Source organism: Spea bombifrons, chromosome 4, assembly GCF_027358695.1.
Source record: "Spea bombifrons isolate aSpeBom1 chromosome 4, aSpeBom1.2.pri, whole genome shotgun sequence".
Lineage (NCBI taxonomy): Eukaryota > Metazoa > Chordata > Amphibia > Anura > Pelobatidae > Spea > Spea bombifrons.
The window spans coordinates 106,396,026-106,417,117 of record NC_071090.1 but is presented as its reverse complement, the minus strand read 5'-3'; the positions used below and the strand labels follow the sequence as shown (position 1 = coordinate 106,417,117).

At 50.1% G+C, this 21,092-nt stretch overlaps 3 protein-coding genes across 3 annotated transcripts; all 3 read left to right on the top strand.

The window, feature by feature from the left end:
- The first annotated feature begins 50 nt into the window (after window positions 1-50).
- Window positions 51-10,758, top strand: KHSRP (KH-type splicing regulatory protein). The gene is made up of 20 exons (XM_053464332.1): window positions 51-275; window positions 1,951-2,044; window positions 2,940-2,978; window positions 3,239-3,275; window positions 3,432-3,484; window positions 3,584-3,655; window positions 4,084-4,141; window positions 4,270-4,441; window positions 4,571-4,669; window positions 5,120-5,233; window positions 5,323-5,425; window positions 5,619-5,719; window positions 5,811-5,952; window positions 6,245-6,405; window positions 6,561-6,670; window positions 6,815-6,915; window positions 7,551-7,751; window positions 8,984-9,055; window positions 9,138-9,319; window positions 10,123-10,758. Exons 1-20 carry the CDS (start codon window positions 201-203, stop codon window positions 10,129-10,131), a joined length of 1,995 nt encoding a protein of 664 aa, XP_053320307.1. The 5' UTR covers window positions 51-200; the 3' UTR covers window positions 10,132-10,758.
- A 2,011-nt stretch (window positions 10,759-12,769) lies between these two features.
- MRI1 (methylthioribose-1-phosphate isomerase 1) lies at window positions 12,770-15,766 on the top strand. The gene is made up of 6 exons (XM_053463208.1): window positions 12,770-12,925; window positions 13,382-13,617; window positions 13,953-14,125; window positions 14,746-14,922; window positions 15,007-15,231; window positions 15,461-15,766. Exons 1-6 carry the CDS (start codon window positions 12,794-12,796, stop codon window positions 15,580-15,582), a joined length of 1,065 nt encoding a protein of 354 aa, XP_053319183.1. The 5' UTR covers window positions 12,770-12,793; the 3' UTR covers window positions 15,583-15,766.
- Window positions 15,767-17,739: 1,973 nt separating this feature from the next.
- Window positions 17,740-20,508, top strand: C4H19orf53 (chromosome 4 C19orf53 homolog). The gene is made up of 3 exons (XM_053462326.1): window positions 17,740-17,926; window positions 20,165-20,220; window positions 20,308-20,508. Exons 1-3 carry the CDS (start codon window positions 17,848-17,850, stop codon window positions 20,461-20,463), a joined length of 291 nt encoding a protein of 96 aa, XP_053318301.1. The 5' UTR covers window positions 17,740-17,847; the 3' UTR covers window positions 20,464-20,508.
- The last annotated feature ends 584 nt before the right edge of the window (window positions 20,509-21,092 follow it).

The following is a 21,092-nucleotide window of genomic DNA, read 5'->3' as shown; positions in this document are numbered from 1 at the left end:
TTGGTTACGTTGAAGTGTCAATCAAGGTCAAGAAGTACCACCCCGCGTTGCTGTTGGATACTGTTGTTGGGCTTCCTGGATGCTATTGGTTCGTGTTCTTTTCAGTCAGCGGGCCCGTCTCCAACCTTCGTTCCCAGTGTGCCCTGCGCGCCGCGGCCTTGTTCGCGCCTTTGGCCCTTTGAGGAGCTCTCGCTGCCGCCATGTCCGATTATCCCGGTGCCCAAACCGGGAACCGCAAGGACGCTTTTGCTGATGCCGTACAGAGGGCCCGGCAGGTGAGAACGCGTCCGTGGGGAGTGGTCGGGGCCGGCGGGCACAGGGAAGCCGGCTGTCACGGAGGGCAGGATGCTACTAGTGGCAGATAACTGGACGCTGCGGTTTGAGTGCTGTGTTCGGTGTAGAGGGGCGGTTGTTTTGCGGTAGGGTATCGTGTGGTGTGCCGGGCGGCTTTTCTATCGGGGGGTAGTGTATGGAGGGCAGGTGTGCTGTGTCGTGGTGGTATTCTGTGTTCCGGAGGGCAGGAGTTCTCTGTTTCTGTAGTAAATGCAGCGCCAGGGATCGCTGTTGGGGTATTATCTGTGGCTCTTTGCTGTCCTTTGTAATGGGAACCCATCTACTTGGTGCTTTACGCTACAGTATGAGGAAGGAGTGCAGTCAGATACATTATCCGTGGGCACAACGGGTATGTTTAATGTATACATATACGGGGCACTGAAGGGCCAGGTGTTTTCTGTTTGGGGGAATGTGAAAGGCACAGAGGGGGCGGGTTTCTGCTCCTCGGGGGCGGAGTATAGGGATGCAGGCGTTGAATGCGTGGGGGGAGCAACAGGGCAGGATATAAGTAACTGGGTTACATATAATGCTTTGGGGGGTTATGTATTGTGGACGGAGGGGCTTTGTTTGGGGGGGTTACATATAATAGACAGGGGGGGCAGGTGTGTTATGTTTGGGGGCTTTATGTATAATGAACGGTGGGGCAGGTGTTTTGTTTGGGGGGGTTGTGTATAATGGATGGAGTGGCATTAGGTTGGGGGGGTTGTGTATAATGGACGGAGTGGCTTTAGGTTTAGGGGGGTTGTGTATAATGGACGGAGGGGGCAGGGGCTTTGGGGGTTACACGGTGGTCCGAGGTGCTGAATGATTTTTGCTTGCCCCTGTAACAATAATAAACGTGCAGTTGCCCCCTTCCGGTGATTCTTGCCACTGACTGGCTGCTTCAAGCCGTTTGATGGGAACACTTTCCGCGCATGGGGGTCCCAACAGCGGCAGGTACGTCGCATGCATATGTGAATATGCAGTTTTCCAAAAATGGGGTGAAAAAAAGTAGTGACTGTACCCCCTGCTCGCAGCACTCTCTGTGGGGGGGGCTACTGAGCGTGTGCGAGAGCCGGCTGTCCCATTGTACGTTTTAGAGTACCTGGCCCTATTTATTTTTTTCCTTTAAATTATATATTTTTAAAAAAAAAGTCTGCGGCCCACACAGCTCATTGCCAAACCTCGACGGGCCTGATGTGGACAGGACCCCCTCCTGGTTACCAAACCCAGCTGCCAGAAAGCATTGTGTTGCCGGCGTGTTACCGCATTACATACTAAGCAAGGCCCTCCTGGCTTTAACGTTTAAGGCGGGTTTTTAAAGTAGAACGATTGGCGCCGAGGTCCCGTCTGTACCCCCCCCCTCTGTAAACACGGGATCTCCGCTGAGTGCCGGACGCGTTCCTCACGCGCTCGCGGAGACCTGACAATCCGTAACGATGTAATCCGCATTGTTCGGTTATTATAGATAGATAGATATATCTCTGCGATTCCACCTCCCGATACCCGGCTTAGTAATGTGCTCGGCGCTTCCTGTCCTGATGAGGCCGTTTCGGGGTGGGATTTTTTTTGGGGGGGGGTTCTGATAATCTGTTGTATGTAAGCGTTGACACTGACCCAGTTTGTCTCTTGTTACAGATTGCTGCAAAAATCGGCGGCGAGGCCACCGGCGGAGTCAACAACACCCAGGAATTTAACTTTGGCGGGCAGAAGAGGCAGCTGGAGGATGGAGGTAAGGCTCGGGGGGGGGGGGAATCTATACACGTCTGCAGTCCTCCCTCGCTAAGAGCGAGACCCCCGACATGAAATAGAGCACCACAACAGCGCTAGAGGAAAGCATCGGGGGCAGGGTGCTGGGTACCTGTCTTTGGTTCTGGGTGTCCGGCTTACGCGATGCGTCGCTCGCTACAGCTCTTTACTCGTTGTACAGCACCAAGCATGTCAGGCCTTAATCAGTCGTTGGTCTCGTTTTTTTAGATTCCGGAGCCCGCCTGCCCGTCTCCTGCATGTTTAAAGCCCCTCGCTTTATTAGCCTCTACCACTTCTGCTGGGAGACTGTTCCACTTGTCTACCCTCCTCTCGCTAAAGTAGTAGTACGTTCCATCTAAACCTCTGACCCTCTGGTTTTAGATTGACATTTCTCCTGAAATAAGCTCCCCTCCTGTACTTAAAATCCACTTAACCCTTTCAGTCCCCTTAGGATGTAGTTGTATGTCCCTGAAACCTGTAGTGAGGAGCCAATTTAGAACAAACGGGTACTTTGTTGCAGGAGCATCTCCCCGGCGCTACACGGGAGATCAGGCGGTCTATCGATAGCCTGGACTCTCCCCTGTTGGCAGAAACCAGCATCGTGTATAACAGCGAGTGCCGGTACCGGGCATTCCCATCCGGTAGGTGCCGCCCGCCAGAAGTTCACTTGAGGACAGGAGAGCCCTGCTGGCTTCTCTCATTGCTCCCCCTGCTGGCTGATCGCAATTATTGCAATCTGCAATATAGGGCTGTGGAGCCCTGCTTGCTGATCCGTGTGATCAGCACAAACAGGGAGGAGCCCAGTATCACCATGACAACACTGCGTATTTTTAGTGATCTAACTTTCTTTTTGTTTTTTTTTTCCTCTTGAATTGCAGATCAGCCGGAGTGCAAGAAATTAGCCACCCAAAGCGAACGTAAGTAACGTGGGGCTGTGTGGAGTGGGGGGCTGTGTGGAGTGGGGGGGGGGCTGCGTGGGGTGTGATTGCGGAGTGCTGTATAAAGCCGTGAATGGCGGATGGGATTATTCCTGCGTCGTACGAATTGAAGGGGTTTTTGGCGACTATGCGCCCCTCTTGCTGGCGATGAGAACGAAGCTGTGGGGAGTAACTGATGTAGACCGAGCAGAGATCTAACCCGGGTTTATTTTATTTTCTTTTTTTTTCCCCCTCTCTAGCGATTGCACCTCCATTAACTCCTGTGCACCCCCCACGGTAAGATCTTCAAGTTTTCTACATATCTTTTTGGTTTCCTTGTTGGGATAACTTGAGGTAAACGGTCGTTTCAGTGCGCGGACCTCCGAGCCGTATCCCCTTTATGCTTCATTAACAAGATTATACGTACTTCATTAACACGTTTGCTCTTGGTAGGTCGGCTTCGCTGACGGAGGAATACCGCGTGCCGGACGGGATGGTTGGGCTCAGTGAGTATATATCGTATAATGTAATATATATATTGTATACGCTTCATAGTCATTGCTGCGCCCGTACAGGGTATCATTAAATTCTCCTCTGTGTTTCAGTCATTGGCCGTGGAGGAGAACAAATTAATAAAATCCAGCAGGAGTCCGGCTGCAAAGTACAGATCTCCCCCGGTGAGTGCGGCTCGGGTGACACCGCGGATGAGACTGTGTGACGTCTACCCGTCTCGCTGTTATTACGGAAATGATGGAGTCCGTGACTTTCTGTGTTGATGCCCCCTCCCTACTTCACCATCTTTGTTCAAACTGAGATTCTGCCTCCCGGAAGCAGAATAATTTAGTTAAACTGCGCCCAACGTTGGTGACAAACGACCTTTGGTGACCTGCTATAACTATGAGATTTTAAGCATAATAGGTTTTTGTTGTTAATCTCTATATAACAAAAATAAGTAATTCTGAAACATTAACCCCTTAATGACAAAGCCCGTACATGTATGGGCTCAAAATGCATTGTTTTCAATGGGTTTAGGGACCGCCCATTGTCCTTAAGGGGTTAAATGTTTTTTTTATTTTGTTTACTAAGCGTGTGTTCTGTTTTGCAGACAGCGGAGGGATGCCGGAGCGCGTGGTGTCCCTGACGGGCTCTCCTGAAGCCGTGCAGTAAGTATGAGATGCAAGCCGCATAGCCGTCTGTGTTTCGCCCCCGCGCATGTCTGACCTAACGAACCGGCGTGTGGTGACGGCGAATTTGTTGTCTAATCTACCCTGATCTGTCGTCGTCCTCCTAGGCAGGCGAAGATGATGCTCGACGAAATAGTTGCACGCGGTCGAGGGGGACCCCCTGGCCAGTTCCACGATAACGCCAACGGGCAGAACGGATCCTTGCAGGAGATCATGATCCCGGCCGGCAAAGCGGGACTGATTATTGGCAAGGGCGGTGAAACGATCAAACAGTTGCAGGTAAGGGGCTGGGGTGAATCGTAGATATTAATCCCCCTCCGGTTATTGCTGGGGGGGGCAGCCTTGCTGTTTAAAGGGCTTGGATAGCGAGGACGTGGAGATTAATGTCCGCCTCCCTGTCTTCCTCAGGAACGCGCCGGAGTGAAAATGATCCTGATCCAGGACGGGTCCCAAAATACCAACGTGGACAAGCCTCTGCGCATCGTGGGGGAGCCTTTCAAAGTACAGGTGTGTGTGAGATATGTTTATATTCTCATTTGCGTGTATCCTTGAGTTATCGGTGAATTCTAGTTAAGGGTTTTGTGTGTTTATTATTTTTGTTTTACGTGGCGGGGCCGCAATTGAGATATTGTACCCTTAGGCCGAATGTTAGTGATCACAAAGGAGCTTGTGAGTGGCGTGCAAACCTTTTAATACGTACCTGGTCATATATTACATACATGCTAGCTACTGACAGCAATCAAACGAGCCGGCTGAACCTTGATAGAAGGAGTGAAGGCGTCGAGCGACTTTCCTTTATAATGCTTTTCATTATATACCCCCGTGAGATAAATGAGTTAGTACCGGGGGAAGTGTGTGTCTCACAAAACATTTATAGTTCTTTAAAACTATTGATCCAGTGGAGCTGTCATGTCATTATATATAATATATACATATGTATGTCTTCTCCTGCCACAGCAAGCCTGTGAAATGGTGATGGACCTCCTGAGGGAGAGGGATCAGGGGAGTTTCGGTGACCGGAATGAATACGGCTCGCGAGGAGGCAGCGGCGGAGGAGGGGGAGGAATAGATGTAAGTGTTGAACGCCTTCTTGAAATAGCTCGGCTTCTGGCCCTTGCGGGACGGCTTCCCTCCATATTTGCCTCTCTTCCTCGGCCCAGGTCCCGGTCCCTCGGCATTCTGTGGGGGTGGTGATCGGACGCAACGGGGAGATGATCAAAAAGATACAGAACGACGCCGGTGTCCGGATACAGTTCAAACAAGGTTGGCCCGTGCTTATTGCTGCATCTGCTTTGCTTTTACCATTCAGAGCGCCTACGCTTTGCTATATAAATTATATTATATGTTTAGAGCGGTACGCAGACCAGCGGTCTTCATGCGGCCGATCTGGTTTGTCGTTCGGCTTCACCTTGGATCGCCTGTCATACGTGTGTGTGTTTTTGTCCTCTACGTATAGATGATGGGACAGGTCCTGACAAGATTGCTCACATCATGGGCCCACCGGACAGATGCGATCATGCAGCCAGAATCATTGGTGACCTCCTGCAGAGTCTGAGAGTAAGAAGAGCGATCTTGTGACAAGCGAGTTATTCCTGAGGGCGCTTTAGAGATCTGCCGCTGATTGCGTTTGCCGAATTTCCCGTTACAGAGCGGCCCTCCTGGACCTCCGGGGCCCGGCATGCCTCCTGGGGGCAGAGGAAGAGGCCGAGGACAGGGACCGTGGGGTCCCCCGGGCGGTGAGATGACCTTCACGATCCCGACTCACAAGTGCGGTCTGGTGATCGGCAGAGGTCAGTGTCTCGGGGTATCTCTTCTGTGTTCTCGGGGGGGGGGGGGGAGTTCATTGTGAGCTGCGATGTATGTCTGATGTATACATTCCCAGAAAGCTTATATAATATATATAAACGTTATATGTAATGTTTTACCCGTTATGCATTGCAATCTCTTGACTAGTTTGTGATGGTAACACGGAGACCCCCCGGTGCTGTAAAGCATGTGACGCGTTCCATGTGAATCTTGGAACCTGTTTGTGTCGTTTTGCGCTCTGTTGACTCTCGTATTCGCTCCTCTCTCTCTCTCCAGGTGGTGAGAACGTGAAGGCCATAAACCAGCAGACCGGAGCCTTTGTGGAAATCTCCCGACAACCCCCACCTAATGGTGACCCCAACTTCAAAATGTTCATTATCAGGGGCAACCCGCAGCAAATAGACCACGCCAAGCAGCTGATTGAGGAGAAGATAGAGGTGGGCTGCACGGTTATTGTGACGGTTTCTACCTCTCAGATGAATGCTGTTGAGTTAATTATTTATTACAGTTTAAGATCTAAGCAGCGTTTGGGTTTGGGGGGGGGTTGTTTGGTTTTCCCCAGCCGTCTTATTTTGAGTAATTTTCTTTGCAGGGTCCTCTATGTCCGCTGGGGCCTGGTGTTCCCGGCCCTGGTTCTGCTGGTCCAATGGGACCTTTCAACCCAGGGCCCTACCCAAGCGGCCCCCCTGGAGCCCCTCCTCAGTAAGTATTTAGTAGGAACCTGGTGTTCTTGTATCGTATCGACAACCCTTTGGTTGTAAAAGTTGACGACCTAATGATCAAATAGACCTTTATAGCTGTAGAACCGTATAAGCAAAGTCAACATATATATTATTTCTCTTCCAGTCCAGGACCCCCTCCTCCTCCACCTCCACACCAGTACCCCCCTCAAGGGTGGGGCAGCACGTACCCCCAGTGGGGGCAACCTCCAGCTCCTCACGACCCCAGTAAGTTTGCGTGTGATGTGTCGGCTCGCCTCGGTGTATGTACTCCGTGTCTGTCTGTCCGGACACTCGCAGCTGGTCTATCGGTGCAGTGTATTTCAGGTGGCTGCCTGAGGAAGCCCTGCTTTACTTTTGGTTATACTGCATTCTGTTTAAGGCGCCGGGTAACGGAAAACCGGTATAGCCAAATGCCGCGGCTATTTAATATCAGAGAAACCATGCTTCGGAGAGACTTTAAACCCCGCTCCTCTTTGAGTATCGGCAGACCTGGCCTTCCCACGCCGGATCTGCTTCACTGATTCTGCCCCTTGACTCGCACTGACTGCTGTCTGTCGCTGTTCTGGTATCGGCCCTGCTGGCTACAAAATGCAATCGTATTTCTCCTTGGATCAAGAAGCTCTAAAATATTCTATTTATACCCCTGTATGTCGCGCCTTTCTAAAAAAATATATATATATCCAGACCCCTTTTTTTTTTAAGGCATCTGATGCGGTGGATTCCATAGCTTTATTGTCCTCACTGTAAAGAATCTCTTCCTTTGTCTATGAAATCTCTGGACGGAGGGTGGTGGTTTTGTTGTGGGGGTTCTTATTTTATGGGTGTTTTTTATTTAGCTTTTGTTTAACATTGTTTTCTAGCAAAGCCCCCGGCCCCCACAGATCCCAGCGCTGCTTGGGCTGCCTACTATTCACACTACTACCAGCAGCCCCCCGCACCTGTCCCCGGGCAGCCCCCTGCCGTTCCTGTACCCCCACCACAAGGAGACCCTCCCCAGCAGCCCCCGCCAGCCAGCCAGCCAGACTACACGAAAGCCTGGGAGGAATACTATAAAAAGATGGGTGAGTTTGTCCGCATTGAGGTCCGTGATTGCATCAGCGGTCTGTGAGATAACCGCGCATGTTCGGTACTGATTGAAGGGACTTTTTTTTTTTTTTTTTTTTTTTAATATGGAATCTCTTCATAGGCATACAGAGGCCCTTTATCACTCTCATCACTCCTGTGTTCCGATGGTCCTTTATCACTCTCATCACTCCTGTGTTCCAGAGGCCCTTTATCACTCTCATCACTCCTGTGTTCCGATGGTCCTTTATCACTCCCATCACTCCTGTGTTCCAATGGCCCTTTATCACCCCCGTCACTCCTGTGTTCCAATGACCCTTTATCACTCCCATCACTCCTGGGTTCCGGTGGCCCTTTATCACTCCCATCACTCCTGTGTCCCAATGGCCCTTTATCACCCCCGTCACTCCTGTGTTCCAATGGCCCTTTATCACTCCCATCACTCCTGTGTCCCAATGGCCCTTTATCACCCCCGTCACTCCTGTGTTCCAATGGCCCTTTATCACTCCCATCACTCCTGTGTTCCAATGGCCCTTTATCACTCCCATCACTCCTGTGTCCCAATGGCCCTTTATCACCCCCGTCACTCCTGTGTTCCAATGGCCCTTTATCACTCCCATCACTCCTGTGTCCCAATGGCCCTTTATCACCCCCGTCACTCCTGTGTTCCAATGGCCCTTTATCACTCCCATCACTCCTGTGTTCCAATGGCCCTTTATCACTCCCATCACTCCTGTGTTCCAATGGCCCTTTATCACCCCCGTCACTCCTGTGTTCCAATGGCCCTTTATCACCCCCGTCACTCCTGTGTTCCAATGGCCCTTTATCACCCCCGTCACTCCTGTGTTCCAATGGCCCTTTATCACTCCCGTCACTCCTGTGTTCCAATGGCCCTTTATCACTCCCATCACTCCTGTGTTCCAATGGCCCTTTATCACTCCCATCACTCCTGTGTTCCAATGGCACGTTGTGTTCGCTGATCCAAGTTTAAATTTAAAAGGGTAATTGATGGTTAGAAAACCCCTTTTGCGATTGTTACAGCCAGAAATGTCCTTGTTTTACTTCTATATGACCACAAACTTTTGAGTGTTACTGGATTCCAAAGAATAATGCATATTAAGTACTTTTCGGGGGAAAAATGCAAATATAATATATATTACACACAACACCCGGTGGGACGATTGACCTAAATGACCAGAGCCTTAGAGTGCTTTTGTTTTAATATTTCCAGGTCAGCAGACTCCGCAGCCAGCCGGGCAGCCGGATTATACAAAGGCTTGGGAGGAATATTATAAGAAACAAGGTGAGTTTGCATTAATCCGCCCGGCCCATGCGAGGCTCTCGCCCGTATCCAGGCTTACATTCACCTTTATCGTCCATTTCAGCTCAAGCCCAAGTAGCGACTCCAGGAGCCCCCGCAGCAGCGGCAACTGCCGCCGCACCCCCGGCAGCACAGCCAGACTACAGCGCGGCGTGGGCAGAGTATTACAGGCAACAGGCGGCGTACTACGGACAGGCGCCCGGCGCCCCCCCGACACAGCCCCCTCCGGCACAGCCAGGTCCACAGGTAACGGCGGGCCGGGTCCTGGGCATAGGAAGCCAGGAATATAAACCAAAAACAGTCTGAAGGTCTGGGAAAAAGGAATGCGACCGAACGATCGTTCTAAATTCAATCAACAATTTGGGATTTCTTTATATTTTTATTAAATATAATATAATTAAAAATTATAAAATATATATATATAATTTTATTTATTTTTGTCCATAAATGATAGACTGGCTGACATAATGGGTTGTATTTTACGTGCAGTTTAAACAAAATACAGATTGGAGGCATAAAAACCCCGCACTTAGCCGGGCACCTGCATCAAGAAACTAAAGCCGTCTTAACCCCTTGTTTGTGTGGGTTTTTATTTTTAGGATCTACCCTTATTTCTGTTTTTTTTTTAAAATACCATTTTTCCCAAATTGTTAGATTAAAAATATCTCAATGTAGCTGACCCTCACAGGGACCGAGAGACAGGGCTCCTAATCGCAGCATGCGTCGCCAGGGACCCTGCCGGGGGGTCTCTATCACAGGCTCTGTTTTTTGTTTTTTTTGGGGGGGGGCAGTGGGAATGCTCGGACGGACGTTTGGGGATAGTCTTACTTAATGTGTCACCTTAAAGTCAGCAGGGGTGGGGGGGTTCTACCCATGCGAGACAATGGTTAGGATCTAATGGGGGGGGGGTCCCGAGCTCAGCGAAGGGTTAAACAGTATAATTATATATTGAACATGAAAATTTGGTTAAAGCAAAAGCTGTAATTCTGTCTTGAAGGGGTTAAGGGGTAGTAGATATTGCGCTGTATTGATCTCTCTTCTTTCCGCAGGCCCAGTGAATGTCGCCCCCTCCCCCACCGTTGCCAGTCTGTTGAAGAGCGAGCCCTCCGCTGCTGCTAACCTCTCAGTGGGGCTGGAGCTGTTTATGAAGAGTCGTCTAGTCTTTTTTTTTTCTGTTTTTTATTTTGTTTTTATTTTTTACGTTTTTAGGACCTCCCCGTGTCCCTCGCCCTTTCCCGGTCGAACAGAAACAAACATCAAATGAAGTACGAATCAAGGCCGCAGGTGTAGGAATTTAGGACTAATCTGAATGTTCCCCTCGCCCGCCTTCCTACCCCCCACTTATTGTTTCTTAAGAAGAAAAAAAAAAAACACGGTTTTATTCACTGAAACCTCCCGTGATAAATTAAATTGACGGTTTATTTTAATTTTTTTATTTTATTAAATAAGATTATTCCTCCCCCCCCCCCGTGCTTTTAGTTTGTTGAACATTCCCTGGTGAACCCCATGCTGCCTTCTGGTCCCTCACCTGCGCGGCTGGGGGCTTGTGAAGTCTGCTGGTCCCTCCAGGGGCTGGGCCGAGGTCGTGATGTGTTTTTTGTCTGTTCAGAGACATGAAAACTGTATGCTGAGTTTTTACTTTTTATTGCCTGTTTTTAACTTCACAATAAACTATGAAAAACCTCCCCCTGCCTTTTTTTTTCTTTTTCTTCAATGCTCCTAGAACAAAAAAACTTTTTTTTTTTTTATTTATTTTTCTCGAGAATTAGAATCGCAATACTTTACCCAGTGGGTGGTAGATAAGTGGAACAGCCTCCCAGCAGAACTGGTAGAGGCTAAAACAGCGAGGGGAATATTAACGAGAAGAGACCAATGGCTGATTAAGGTTTCGGTTGTTACAGCAATAAAATGATGTGCCTGGGACATCATGGGGTTAAACATGCTTTGGAAAGCAATTGTTCTTCCCTCAAGTGGTGTTGCTGCAATGCCTCGACATTAATGTTTTAGCAACAGTAAAAGAACGTAGGGGGCCCCCTGTGATCGCTCTGCGGAGCCATCGCATTTGTGCTATTGAAAGGCGCCGTGTCTTTAAATAGGACTGTCTTTAAATGTGTCCCGAATAGGACATGGGCACAGGATGAGAAGATGTTAAAAAACAGCCTGACTAGCGCACGCGTGGCTGGTGTCGCTGTACTCGGTAGATGTCACAATTTATATTTGTTTCTTGGTAACTTTTTGAATTCTCAGTAAATTGTATGCCTCGATTGCAATCGGTGTATAAAAATCACCAAAAAACGTTCTGGCAGCGAAGATTGGTGGTGAAACGGCTTCATGATACTTTTGATAAATACGCGCATGTTGGTGTTTCAGGTATTTATGGCCGACCGCAAACTTATGTCACCGTCGCTGATTTTGCAAACTTATATTGTACTTCTTGCCCTATAATTTGCAAGAACAAAACATACAAACGTTGGGTATTTCTAAACTTGGGACACATTTTTTTTAGCAGGTAGGGAAAAGTTTTGCATGTTTTCACGTATATTTTTCACTTTTTCTTATGGGAAATTAGATGATAAGATTAAAATAATGGTATCGGTAAAAAAAAAAAGTCATTCTAGTCCTTGAATGTAGTTTTGTGCGGCTTCACCAAACGAGAGAGAAGAAAATGACAGCTAAACACCGTTATTTACCCCGACGCTACACGAGCACCACAAAAATAAACAGCCTGGTCCTTAAAGGGTTAATGGATGACCCCACGGCGCGCATTCTGGTTTATTTGCACCGAAGCTCTGTGCCGTATAGCCCAATGCCAGCTATTCTGGCGCATATTAACCCATCGTGTCCTTAGGGGGATGTGCATGGATGGGTATTGGTGTGGGGGGGGCAGCTCACAATACCTTCAGTAGCGGCTGGGTTTCGGGTTAAATGCCCCTTTTTGGTGATTTAAACTTCTGTTATAGGATAAGCGTCCTTGAGCCTGAAACGCGCTCGAGCTGTTGTTGCATTTCCTGCATCCTCAAATTATTGTGGGTAGGGGGCTCCTCGTGGTGGTGGGAGTTGTGCTCCTCCACTGCGGCTTTTCCCAACTTCTGTTAATGTAAGAGGGTTTTACTTTACCGAGAGGGTGGCGGATAAGTGGAACAGCCTCCCAGCAGAAGCTCCTAGGCGTGATGCATATATGTTACATCCTACGGCGTAATTAAGAGAATGCCATTGAGCTAACGTGCAGACATTAAGAGCCGGGGCAGGGGCGAGCTTTCTGACCTGAAGAGCTTACAGTCTAATTATTGTGATTTTTGCTCTTGGATAATAAGCCAAGCTGAGATGCCGCCAGGCCTAGACAGGGTGCCACGCAGGTACACCAATCAACATGACCCTGTAATGCTTTGCCTGGTTTATGGGGGCAACTAAGTGGGACTGGCAACCACAGGCTGTGGCTCCAGCTTCAGATCCTGTGTTATGCTGTAACTACCCCCAGACGGGCATCTAACGCCAGGAGATGTCAATCACACTTTACCTGCCATCATTTGTGCTCTAATACCTCCCGCCCCCTAGCCACGTGGTTAAAGCTCCAGCGCTCTAGATCTTCCACCGCGAGTGGGAGGGGGCAGTCGGATACGCCTACTCCATTCACACCCAATACCAGACTTCATACACAGCACGCCCCCCACCCGCGAGTTAACGAGCTCGGGCGCCTACCCCGGAAGTGCCCTGTCAGCCATGTCTCTGGAGTCCGTGCGGTACAGTCGCGGATCGTTACTGGTCCTGAATCAGCTGCTGCTGCCTCACAGGAGCGAGTATGAGCCGGTGGCCGGAGTGCAGCAGGGGGCTCAGGCCATCCGGTCCATGAAGGTGAGGTGGGCGGGGCTTAGTTGGTGGCGGGGATGTCAACAGGACAGCCAGTTGCGCGTGACGGGTTTGTGTGGGCGTGCCAAGTAGTGGGCATGACTACAGGCAGTGGGCGGGCTCAACACTCTGGAACTTATGGGGTTAGATTGTTATCGCCTGATTCACTATGGGGGCATTAACTGATAAGTTGAGCAGCGTCTGGTGGCCCAATAGGCCGGTGGGCTTGCTCTTACCCCACACCCCTGGACCGGCCCCACCAGAGGCCTAATTGGCTACGCCGTTGCATCGCACATACTGCAGGGCATTAATTAACGTATGTGAGGTGAATGCGCCCAGACTCTGTCCCGGGGGGGGTGTGGGGGAATTTTGTGTCCTTGTTGCCGTACCCCATCTAACATCCCCCCCCCCGTGCTGGCCGTTGAGAAGTGATGTGAGTTTCCTTGAATCTCCTCCCTCTAGGTGCGGGGGGCTCCGGCCATCGCCATCATGGGGGTCCTGAGCCTTGCAGTGGAGCTGGCGTCACAACCCTTTCAGGAAATATCCGCTCTCCTGACGTTCGTCCGCAAGTCCCTCGATCTCCTGATAGACGCCCGCCCGACGGCCGTCAACATGAAGCAGGCAGCTGATGAACTGAATGCGTTCTTGGCCCTGGAGGCTGAGAAACCGGGGGCCACGGCCAAGGGACTGAGCGAAAGGTGCTCCCCGAACACCGCTACTGATTACCAAAACAGCAGCGCTAAAGTGTTATTCACCAAGTCGCGCCATCGCCTACGTCCCCTATGAAAACCTAGTTGATCTTACTTTTCTGACAGGGTAATAAATAATGGGAATGGCCTCCCAGCAGAAATGGTAGAGGTTGATACAGTGAGGGAATGTAAACATGTATGGGATAGGCCCTTTTTTTCACCCCGATCCCAGCTGTAATCGTTATTAATGAGTCGCGCATGGACACCCCCCACACACAATCCATGTAATGGAAGCAGCCGCCTGCCATGGATTCTGCTCGGTAATCCCGCTCTTGTTTTGTCAGCGCCATCGCCTGGGCGGAGGCTCTCCTGGAGAAGGACGTCGAGGACAATCGCAAGATCGGGGACTTCGGAGCCAAACACATCCTTCAGGATGCGGGACCCGCGCAGAGCGTTTGTATCCTCACTCACTGCAACACCGGCTCGCTGGCCACTGCGGGGTACGGTACAGCATTAGGTAACCACCCCCCGCGGGCAAAAGATGGCTCGTTCCACGGGGTCGGGGCTAAGCCCCCGTCCCCCTCCCATAAATAACCCCCACGCTCTGTAATTCCACACACAAAATGCCTACACACACTCACACTCCCTCCCTCTCCCGGTGACCACTAACATAATGCACACGTACTAACATGACACACGCATACTAACATGACACACACAGACACACGTACTAACACACTAACACCATACGCATACACCAAACCATACACACACTTGTTCTCCTCTCCACCTCTGCCACTCTCCTCTATCCCCTCTTCTCCCCTCCTATCTATAGAATAGATTACCGCGGGGTCGTGTGTCACGCGTTGTGTTACCCGGTTCCCCGGCTGCGCCCCTGTGCCACGTGGCCAAGGAGTGTATGCGCTAAATAATAGTAGAGTGTCCCGATCGTCCTGTAAGTCGTGTGACTCCAGAGTCCGGGCTGTGCTGCCTTCTTCTCAAAGCTAAAGGCTGTGTCCCTCGCCGTCCCGTCTTCTCCTTTCCCACCTTCCGTGGACCTCGTTCCTCCTCTCGTTGGCCGTAGAGCGCTCTCTCTCTTTCTCCGCTTGACCCGTGGCCTCTCCTCTCTCCCGTCAGGTGTGATCCGGTCCCTCCATTCCCTCGGCCGCCTGTCTCACGTCTTCTGCACGGAGACCCGTCCCTACAATCAGGGCTCCAGGCTGACGGCCTACGAGCTGGTCTACGAGAAGATCCCGGCCACTCTCATCACAGACAGTATGGCTGCCGTCACCATAAGAGAGCGCCACGTGTCCGGTGAGTGTCGCCGTCCTCCGCCGCGGGGCCGCTGATTGGACCGGGTCGTAGGAGCTCCCACCGATCTGCCGTTTCTCTCCGTAGCTGTGGTGGTGGGCGCCGACCGGGTGGCTGCAAACGGCGACACCGCCAACAAAGTGGGGACGTACCAGCTGGCCATCCTCGCCCAGCATCACGGCATCCCGTTCTACGTGGCGGCCCCGAGCACCTCGTGTGACCTCAGCTTACCCACCGGCGACCGCATCGTCATCGAGGAGAGACCCAGCAACGAGCTGACGGACATCAACGGCGTGAGGGTGGCCGCGCCAGGTAGGTCTGCAGAGATAACGGATCGCGACTGGGACGGAATTATACGCGTCGACGCGCATGTTCTAATGTTCCCAGGCAATGGTGTATATTATATATATATATATATCTCCACAACATGTGTTCCTGTTCTCGGGATCTGTGTGATTATTCCTCCCCGATAATTTGCTTCCCCCTATTGGCTGTAGTAGGCTGGTCTTTAACCTCTGCTCCCCCGGATGTTTCTCTGCAGGGATCGGTGTTTGGAATCCGGCTTTCGATGTGACTCCCCACGCGCTGATCACCGGAATAATCACCGAGCGCGGGGTCTTCAAACCCGACGAGCTGAAGGACGGCCTGACCCGGGATCCCTGAGCCTGTTTGGGGGGGGGGGGTTTCTCAGAATGTGTCCCTCCCCAAAGCGTGATCCCTGTCATTAGAACACAGTCTTTCTAATACGGAGTAACTATATACCCGGGGCGCCCCCCAACACTCCGCGTCCAATGCAACATTCCGTCTGTACAGTCAAAATCCTGAATAAACAAAATGCTGAAAAATATCTTTTTATTGTAACTTTCCAAATAGTTCCTTAAATGAATACCTTGTTGCTTTATTACCGTATTCACTCGATTATAAGGGAACCCCCAAGCTTATATAAGCTAAATCTATGGGGGTAAAACATGACTCGGTGGTAGTGTGGGGGGGTAGGACTGGGGGTAGTAATCAGCGGCTCACCGATGAGCAACAACATTTCCCATGATCCTCAGTCAACGTTAAGGCAGCCTGAGAATCATGGGATTTGTGGTCCACACAGATTTGTGCCGGTTTGACGCAGAGGAGGGTGGACCAGCAGGCGGGACTGTGGGAAAATCTCTCCTGTGGTGGGGTCACGTGATCGCAGAGTAACACGCGTGACCCGCGCATGCATGTGTCCGCTTATCGCCAGGCCGGGTCTGGCAATAAAAGACGACCTTGGTTATAAGACACGGACGTTTTTTCGGGTGATTTTTTTTTTTTCTTCTCCCTGAAAATACCTTGTCTCTTATAATCGGGTAAATACGGTAATCTGACTTCTTGAGTCTTCTAAGAATGGCTTATTCTGTACATTAACCCCTCGATTACCTCCGATAACTTCATTATTTGTTGCGATTGTTTTCGTATGCGTGATTTCCCCGCTTGGAGATCGAAGACGTGACGTCGAGTCTGTGTTGCAGAGAGAGAGACAGAACTAAAGGGTGTGAAAGCATGGAAAGGGTAGTAGATACCAGGAATAGACTTCCAGTGGAGGAAGCGCAGGCCAACGCATTAATGGAATTGAAGAAAGCTGTTGTGAAGAAAGAATAAAGCGATCGGCGCGTTAGGAAGGGCAGATAATCTCTTCTTTTGACGCCCTATAAATTCATTATCCTGTATAAATGCCCCGCTGTGACCTGAGATTGCCCCGACGCGGTGTGTACCTGGCCCTGACGGACGGGACCCGGAGGATGCAGGGTTTGTATACAGAAGATAATACAGGGAGGTAGCGTGGGGTCACCTGAAAGGCTTTTATGTGCATAATGACAAAAGCCCCTAATGGGATTATTTACCGGGTAAATAACCGTATTGTGGGGGGGAGGGCACCAGGGGGCGGAGCTTGGGAGATAGCATGGCTGCACATGCACGCTATTCTGCGCATGCATGGTATGCATTCTCCAGTCCTTCCTGAATCCCACGTCCCACAAAGCAGGACGAGGGCAGAATAGTTGGGGGTGCAGGGAAAGGGGCAAATGCGTACGGGGGGTCAGCAGAACCCCCATATATTTGCAAAGGAGACACAATGAGAAGGGGTGAACGGCTTCAACGGAAATAAAATAAACGTGTTAAAGTCCAGACCCCCCCCCGGGTTTCTATACACCGCACATACGGCAACTGTATTCTGTAGCCAATGGGGACAATAGGATACCAGGGTCCGGCATAGAAAACCGTTCGCCCCAAGGACGTTAGTAGCCACGGTTCTGGATGCCACGTGACCTCAGAACATGGATATTGGGTGTCTGTTCTTACATGTTACATATCAAAAAAAACATACATGATGTAGGTTGGCAGCTAACGGGCCCCTCTGCCCTCCCTACTGACTGTATGGCCTACAGAAAGTGGCTTCCTAGCAGCAACTTGGCATCCAAAGGGCTGTAAACAACTCCCATCATGCTCAGACTGGGTCAGTCACTGGAAGCATAAACCTCAATGGGCTTTCCATGTCACGGAGCTTCACTTTTTATATAACTGAGTATTTATTTATAAGAAGAATATTAGATTAGTCATTTCTTGCTGTTTTTATACACATTATTGGGGGTTTAAGGGCTGATACTAGAGGAGGAACTTAATCTTAAAGAGGTACTGCCTAAACTAAATAGGGACAGTTAGCAGGTATAACTATCCAGCCTGCTAACGCTAACTGGTCACGTGTGGGACTCCTCCTCTACCAAGATGGCGGACTCGAGTGTTTTCGTCGGCGAGTGATTAGCCTATAAGAAAACGCATCAATGTTTATACGTGCCCCAACCAAGATGGCCGACGGAGTACTTCCGGAATCCTGTAAGACTCGTTTTCTGGGCTGATTTCCTCGTTCCCGTCTTACTCTGTCCTCGTTTATCATTAAACATGGCGCAGGGGGCCCCGAAACTCAAAGCTAAGGCCAAGAAGGACACCAGCAAGAAGCCGACTGCCATCAGAAAGGGAGGTCAGTGCAGTATTTACATACACATGTGTGTGCTCTGCATGAGGTCGTATGTATGTATGTATGTATGTATGTATGTATGTATGTATGTATGTATGTATGTATGCGCACTGTACATTGGCCAATCAAAGGCATTAGGTGAGTGCTATATGTATATAGGTAAATCCTGTGAAGGAAGGCAGGTATTCATGTATAGCGTGTGTATAATTTACATGTATAAGGAATAACATGTAAGCGTGTAATTTAGCATTGAGTGGACTGGAATGCACTAAAAAAAGTAGTTTTTGTACAACTTATTGTCGGTTTAACGCCTGACATAAAACCATCGTTTATTAATGCAGCGTATAAAGCGGGTCGCCACTCCTTTCACAGGGGTTGCCTAAGACCGTCGGAGAACACGTATTTCACAATATATATAATTACATAATGTTATGGTTGCGGTCACCACAGCATGAGGACCCGTGTTAAAGGGTCGCGGCATTAGGAAGGTTGAGAACCACCGGTGTAAAGGAACGCTCTAAAGCCTTTATCGCCTATGATGGCTGCGGGGTCCCTTTAAATCTTTGTGGTGTCCCCCTCGCAAATGTATGGGGGAGATTCTGTAGAACCCCCCCCATGTGCATTTGCCTGTTTGCCCCGTTGTATTCCGTGCACAAGATGGCACAGAGTGTGTTTGCTCGATTAATGCGGGTGTCAGGGACGGTGATCTGCCAATGGGCTTCCGAGCCGGGTATCTCTAAGCCCCCCCAATGGGCTTACGAGCCGGGTATCTCTAAGCCCCCCCCAATGGCCTTCGGGCCGGGTATCTCTAAGCCCCCCCCCATGGGCTTCCGAGATGGGTATCGCTAAGCCCCCCTCCCAATGGGCTCCCGAGCCGGGTATCTCTAAGCCCCCCCCCATGGGCTCCCGAGCTGGGTATCTCTAAGCCCCCCCCCCAATGGGCTCCCGAGCCGGGCACCTGGAAGCACCCAATAGGCTCCGGAAGCCCGGCGATTGGCTGAGTAACGCGGTATGTTAGATAGGACATGACAGGTGAGTTTATGTACTTTGACCTGAATACAGTACTAAAGCCTCTGGTTCGTTGATCTGAATGTATCCGGCATGCGCTCCGTCACGGTGAATCAGAATGACCGGAAACAACGGATGGGATGTTCACAAAAAACCTAAAACGTTTCTTCTTACAATCCCCATAGCTTTCACCTCAGTTCTAGCAAATTCTGGCATTTATGGAGATTTAACCACAAATATGCAGAACCTTAAACTGGTGTCTACTCTCCATATCCTTATATATGTGTGTGTGTGTGTGTGTATATATATGTGTGTGTGTGTGTATATATATGTGTGTGTGTGTGTATATATATGTGTGTGTGTGTGTATATATATGTGTGTGTGTGTGTATATATATGTGTGTGTGTGTGTATATATATGTGTGTGTGTGTGTATATATATGTGTGTGTGTGTATAATGTATATTAATAATAATAATGTGTCTTGGTGTGATGGAATGAGGTGTAATTCCGCATCCTCCCATGTGGTGGCGCTATGATACCTGGCCTGGTGTAAAGGTGTCTTTTTTTTTTTTTTGTTTGTTTGTTTTTTTTTTTTTAGATTGGACTGAATTCTTCGTTTAGTAATTAAGATTCTATTTTTTTTGTCTCCGAAAACGATGCCAGATAAATCTTTGTAACCTTTATGGGCCGTCGGTATAAGTCAGGCGATGGGGCGCATTAAGGGTTTTATTGACGCCAGAGTGAATCAAAGCGTCCAATCAGAGCCGCGGAGGCTCACCGGATCCCCAAATCTTCATTTTCCGGGGCAGCACTAGCTGAAAGGATCTATAACCCTTTCCCCTCCCCCACCAAATCTAAAGCAATTATCAGATATCTGGCTAAACCGTGGCCGTTTCTATCGACAACGCCTGAATAAATTCTATCAATACAATAATTGCTGCACAACAGGAAGTGCAAACCATGGGGGGGGGGGGGGCAAAAAAGGTGCCAAACTGGCATTATCTCCGCCACCGGGCATCCAAAGGGCCGGGGCAAATGAAGAAGGGTCCTTCTTACCAGCTTTGCCATGCGTGGTCATTTCGTAGTCCTATTCTATTAGCCGTGGCCCCCTGGCTGGCCGCGCGCAGAGAATGATATATATAATCTATATAGTGGGTACGGTTAGCGCGCCCTCTGGTTGGCGGGGCAAGTATGTGCGTTGAGTGATCTCACCAAACTTTTGCGTTCCTCAGGCCGAGTCATCGCCCCGAAGAAGGCTCGAGTGATCCACCAGCAGAAGCTGAAAGTGGTAGGTACCGCAGCCACGCGCTCCCACGGCGCCCCCTGTGTCTGACCGCACTTCTGACCCTTCCCTTCCTGCCCCTTCTGCCCCCAGAACCTGGAAGTTCAGATCCGCAGCAAGATCGAGCACGAGGTCACCATGAAGGCCAGCGCCAACATGCCCAAGCGACTCGCGCTCCTCAAGGCGCCGCCGCAGGACAAGAAGAAGGGCCCTCCGGCGTCGGGCAGCAAGACGCGCGGGAAGAAGTGAAGCCGCCATGTTTACTCTCCATTCAATAAATATTTTTGGACTCTCCACCTGTCTGCTATGTTATGGTAAACAAACACGGGGCGCGCGGCCTCACCGGTAGAGACGTTTAAACGTTTGTTTCATAGGGGGAGAAATGCTAGAAGAAGAGGCCGTCATCTAACACTAGAGGGTCAGAGGCTTAGATGGAATGTAAGGATGTTTTACTTTACTGAGAGGGTGGTAGATAAGTTGAACGGCCTCCCAGCAGAAGTGGTAGAGGGTAATACAGTGAGGGTATTAAACATGCATGGGATCGGCATATGGATCCTGAATCAAGACGGGACCAAAAACTGCTTTAGTTCTTTAGAGCAGTCAGTTTCTGTGTGCAGCCGCCGCACACGTATGTTCTATGTTCTGGTGATGAAAATAATGTGTACACGTGGGAGCGACACGGCGTGGGGATTTTGAATATTACGGCTTTAGAGGCTACTGTCGGTCCTAATGGCTACGGATAACGGCAGCTGTAGTCCGTCATTGGAGCAAATCTTGTCCACTCTTTTGTGACGCTGTACCCCCCCCTCGACAAAAAACAATTAGACTGTAAGCTCTTTAACACAAGAGTAAACAAAGCAAAGGGAAGCAACGTAGGG

Bases quoted from the DNA above. Each gene is read 5' to 3' on its own strand.
- KHSRP (XM_053464332.1), top strand. From the start codon at position 201: ATGTCCGATTATCCCGGTGCCCAAACCGGGAACCGCAAGGACGCTTTT. The intron at 276-1,950 runs GTGAGAACGCGT...CTCTTGTTACAG, and splicing joins CCGTACAGAGGGCCCGGCAG to ATTGCTGCAAAAATCGGCGG. The intron at 6,671-6,814 runs GTAAGTATTTAG...TTTCTCTTCCAG, and splicing joins CCCCCTGGAGCCCCTCCTCA to TCCAGGACCCCCTCCTCCTC.
- C4H19orf53 (XM_053462326.1), top strand. From the start codon at position 17,848: ATGGCGCAGGGGGCCCCGAAACTCAAAGCTAAGGCCAAGAAGGACACC. The intron at 17,927-20,164 runs GTCAGTGCAGTA...TGCGTTCCTCAG, and splicing joins GACTGCCATCAGAAAGGGAG to GCCGAGTCATCGCCCCGAAG. The intron at 20,221-20,307 runs GTAGGTACCGCA...TTCTGCCCCCAG, and splicing joins ACCAGCAGAAGCTGAAAGTG to AACCTGGAAGTTCAGATCCG.
- MRI1 (XM_053463208.1), top strand. From the start codon at position 12,794: ATGTCTCTGGAGTCCGTGCGGTACAGTCGCGGATCGTTACTGGTCCTG. The intron at 13,618-13,952 runs GTGCTCCCCGAA...TTGTTTTGTCAG, and splicing joins GCCAAGGGACTGAGCGAAAG to CGCCATCGCCTGGGCGGAGG. The intron at 14,126-14,745 runs GTAACCACCCCC...CTCTCCCGTCAG, and splicing joins GGGGTACGGTACAGCATTAG to GTGTGATCCGGTCCCTCCAT.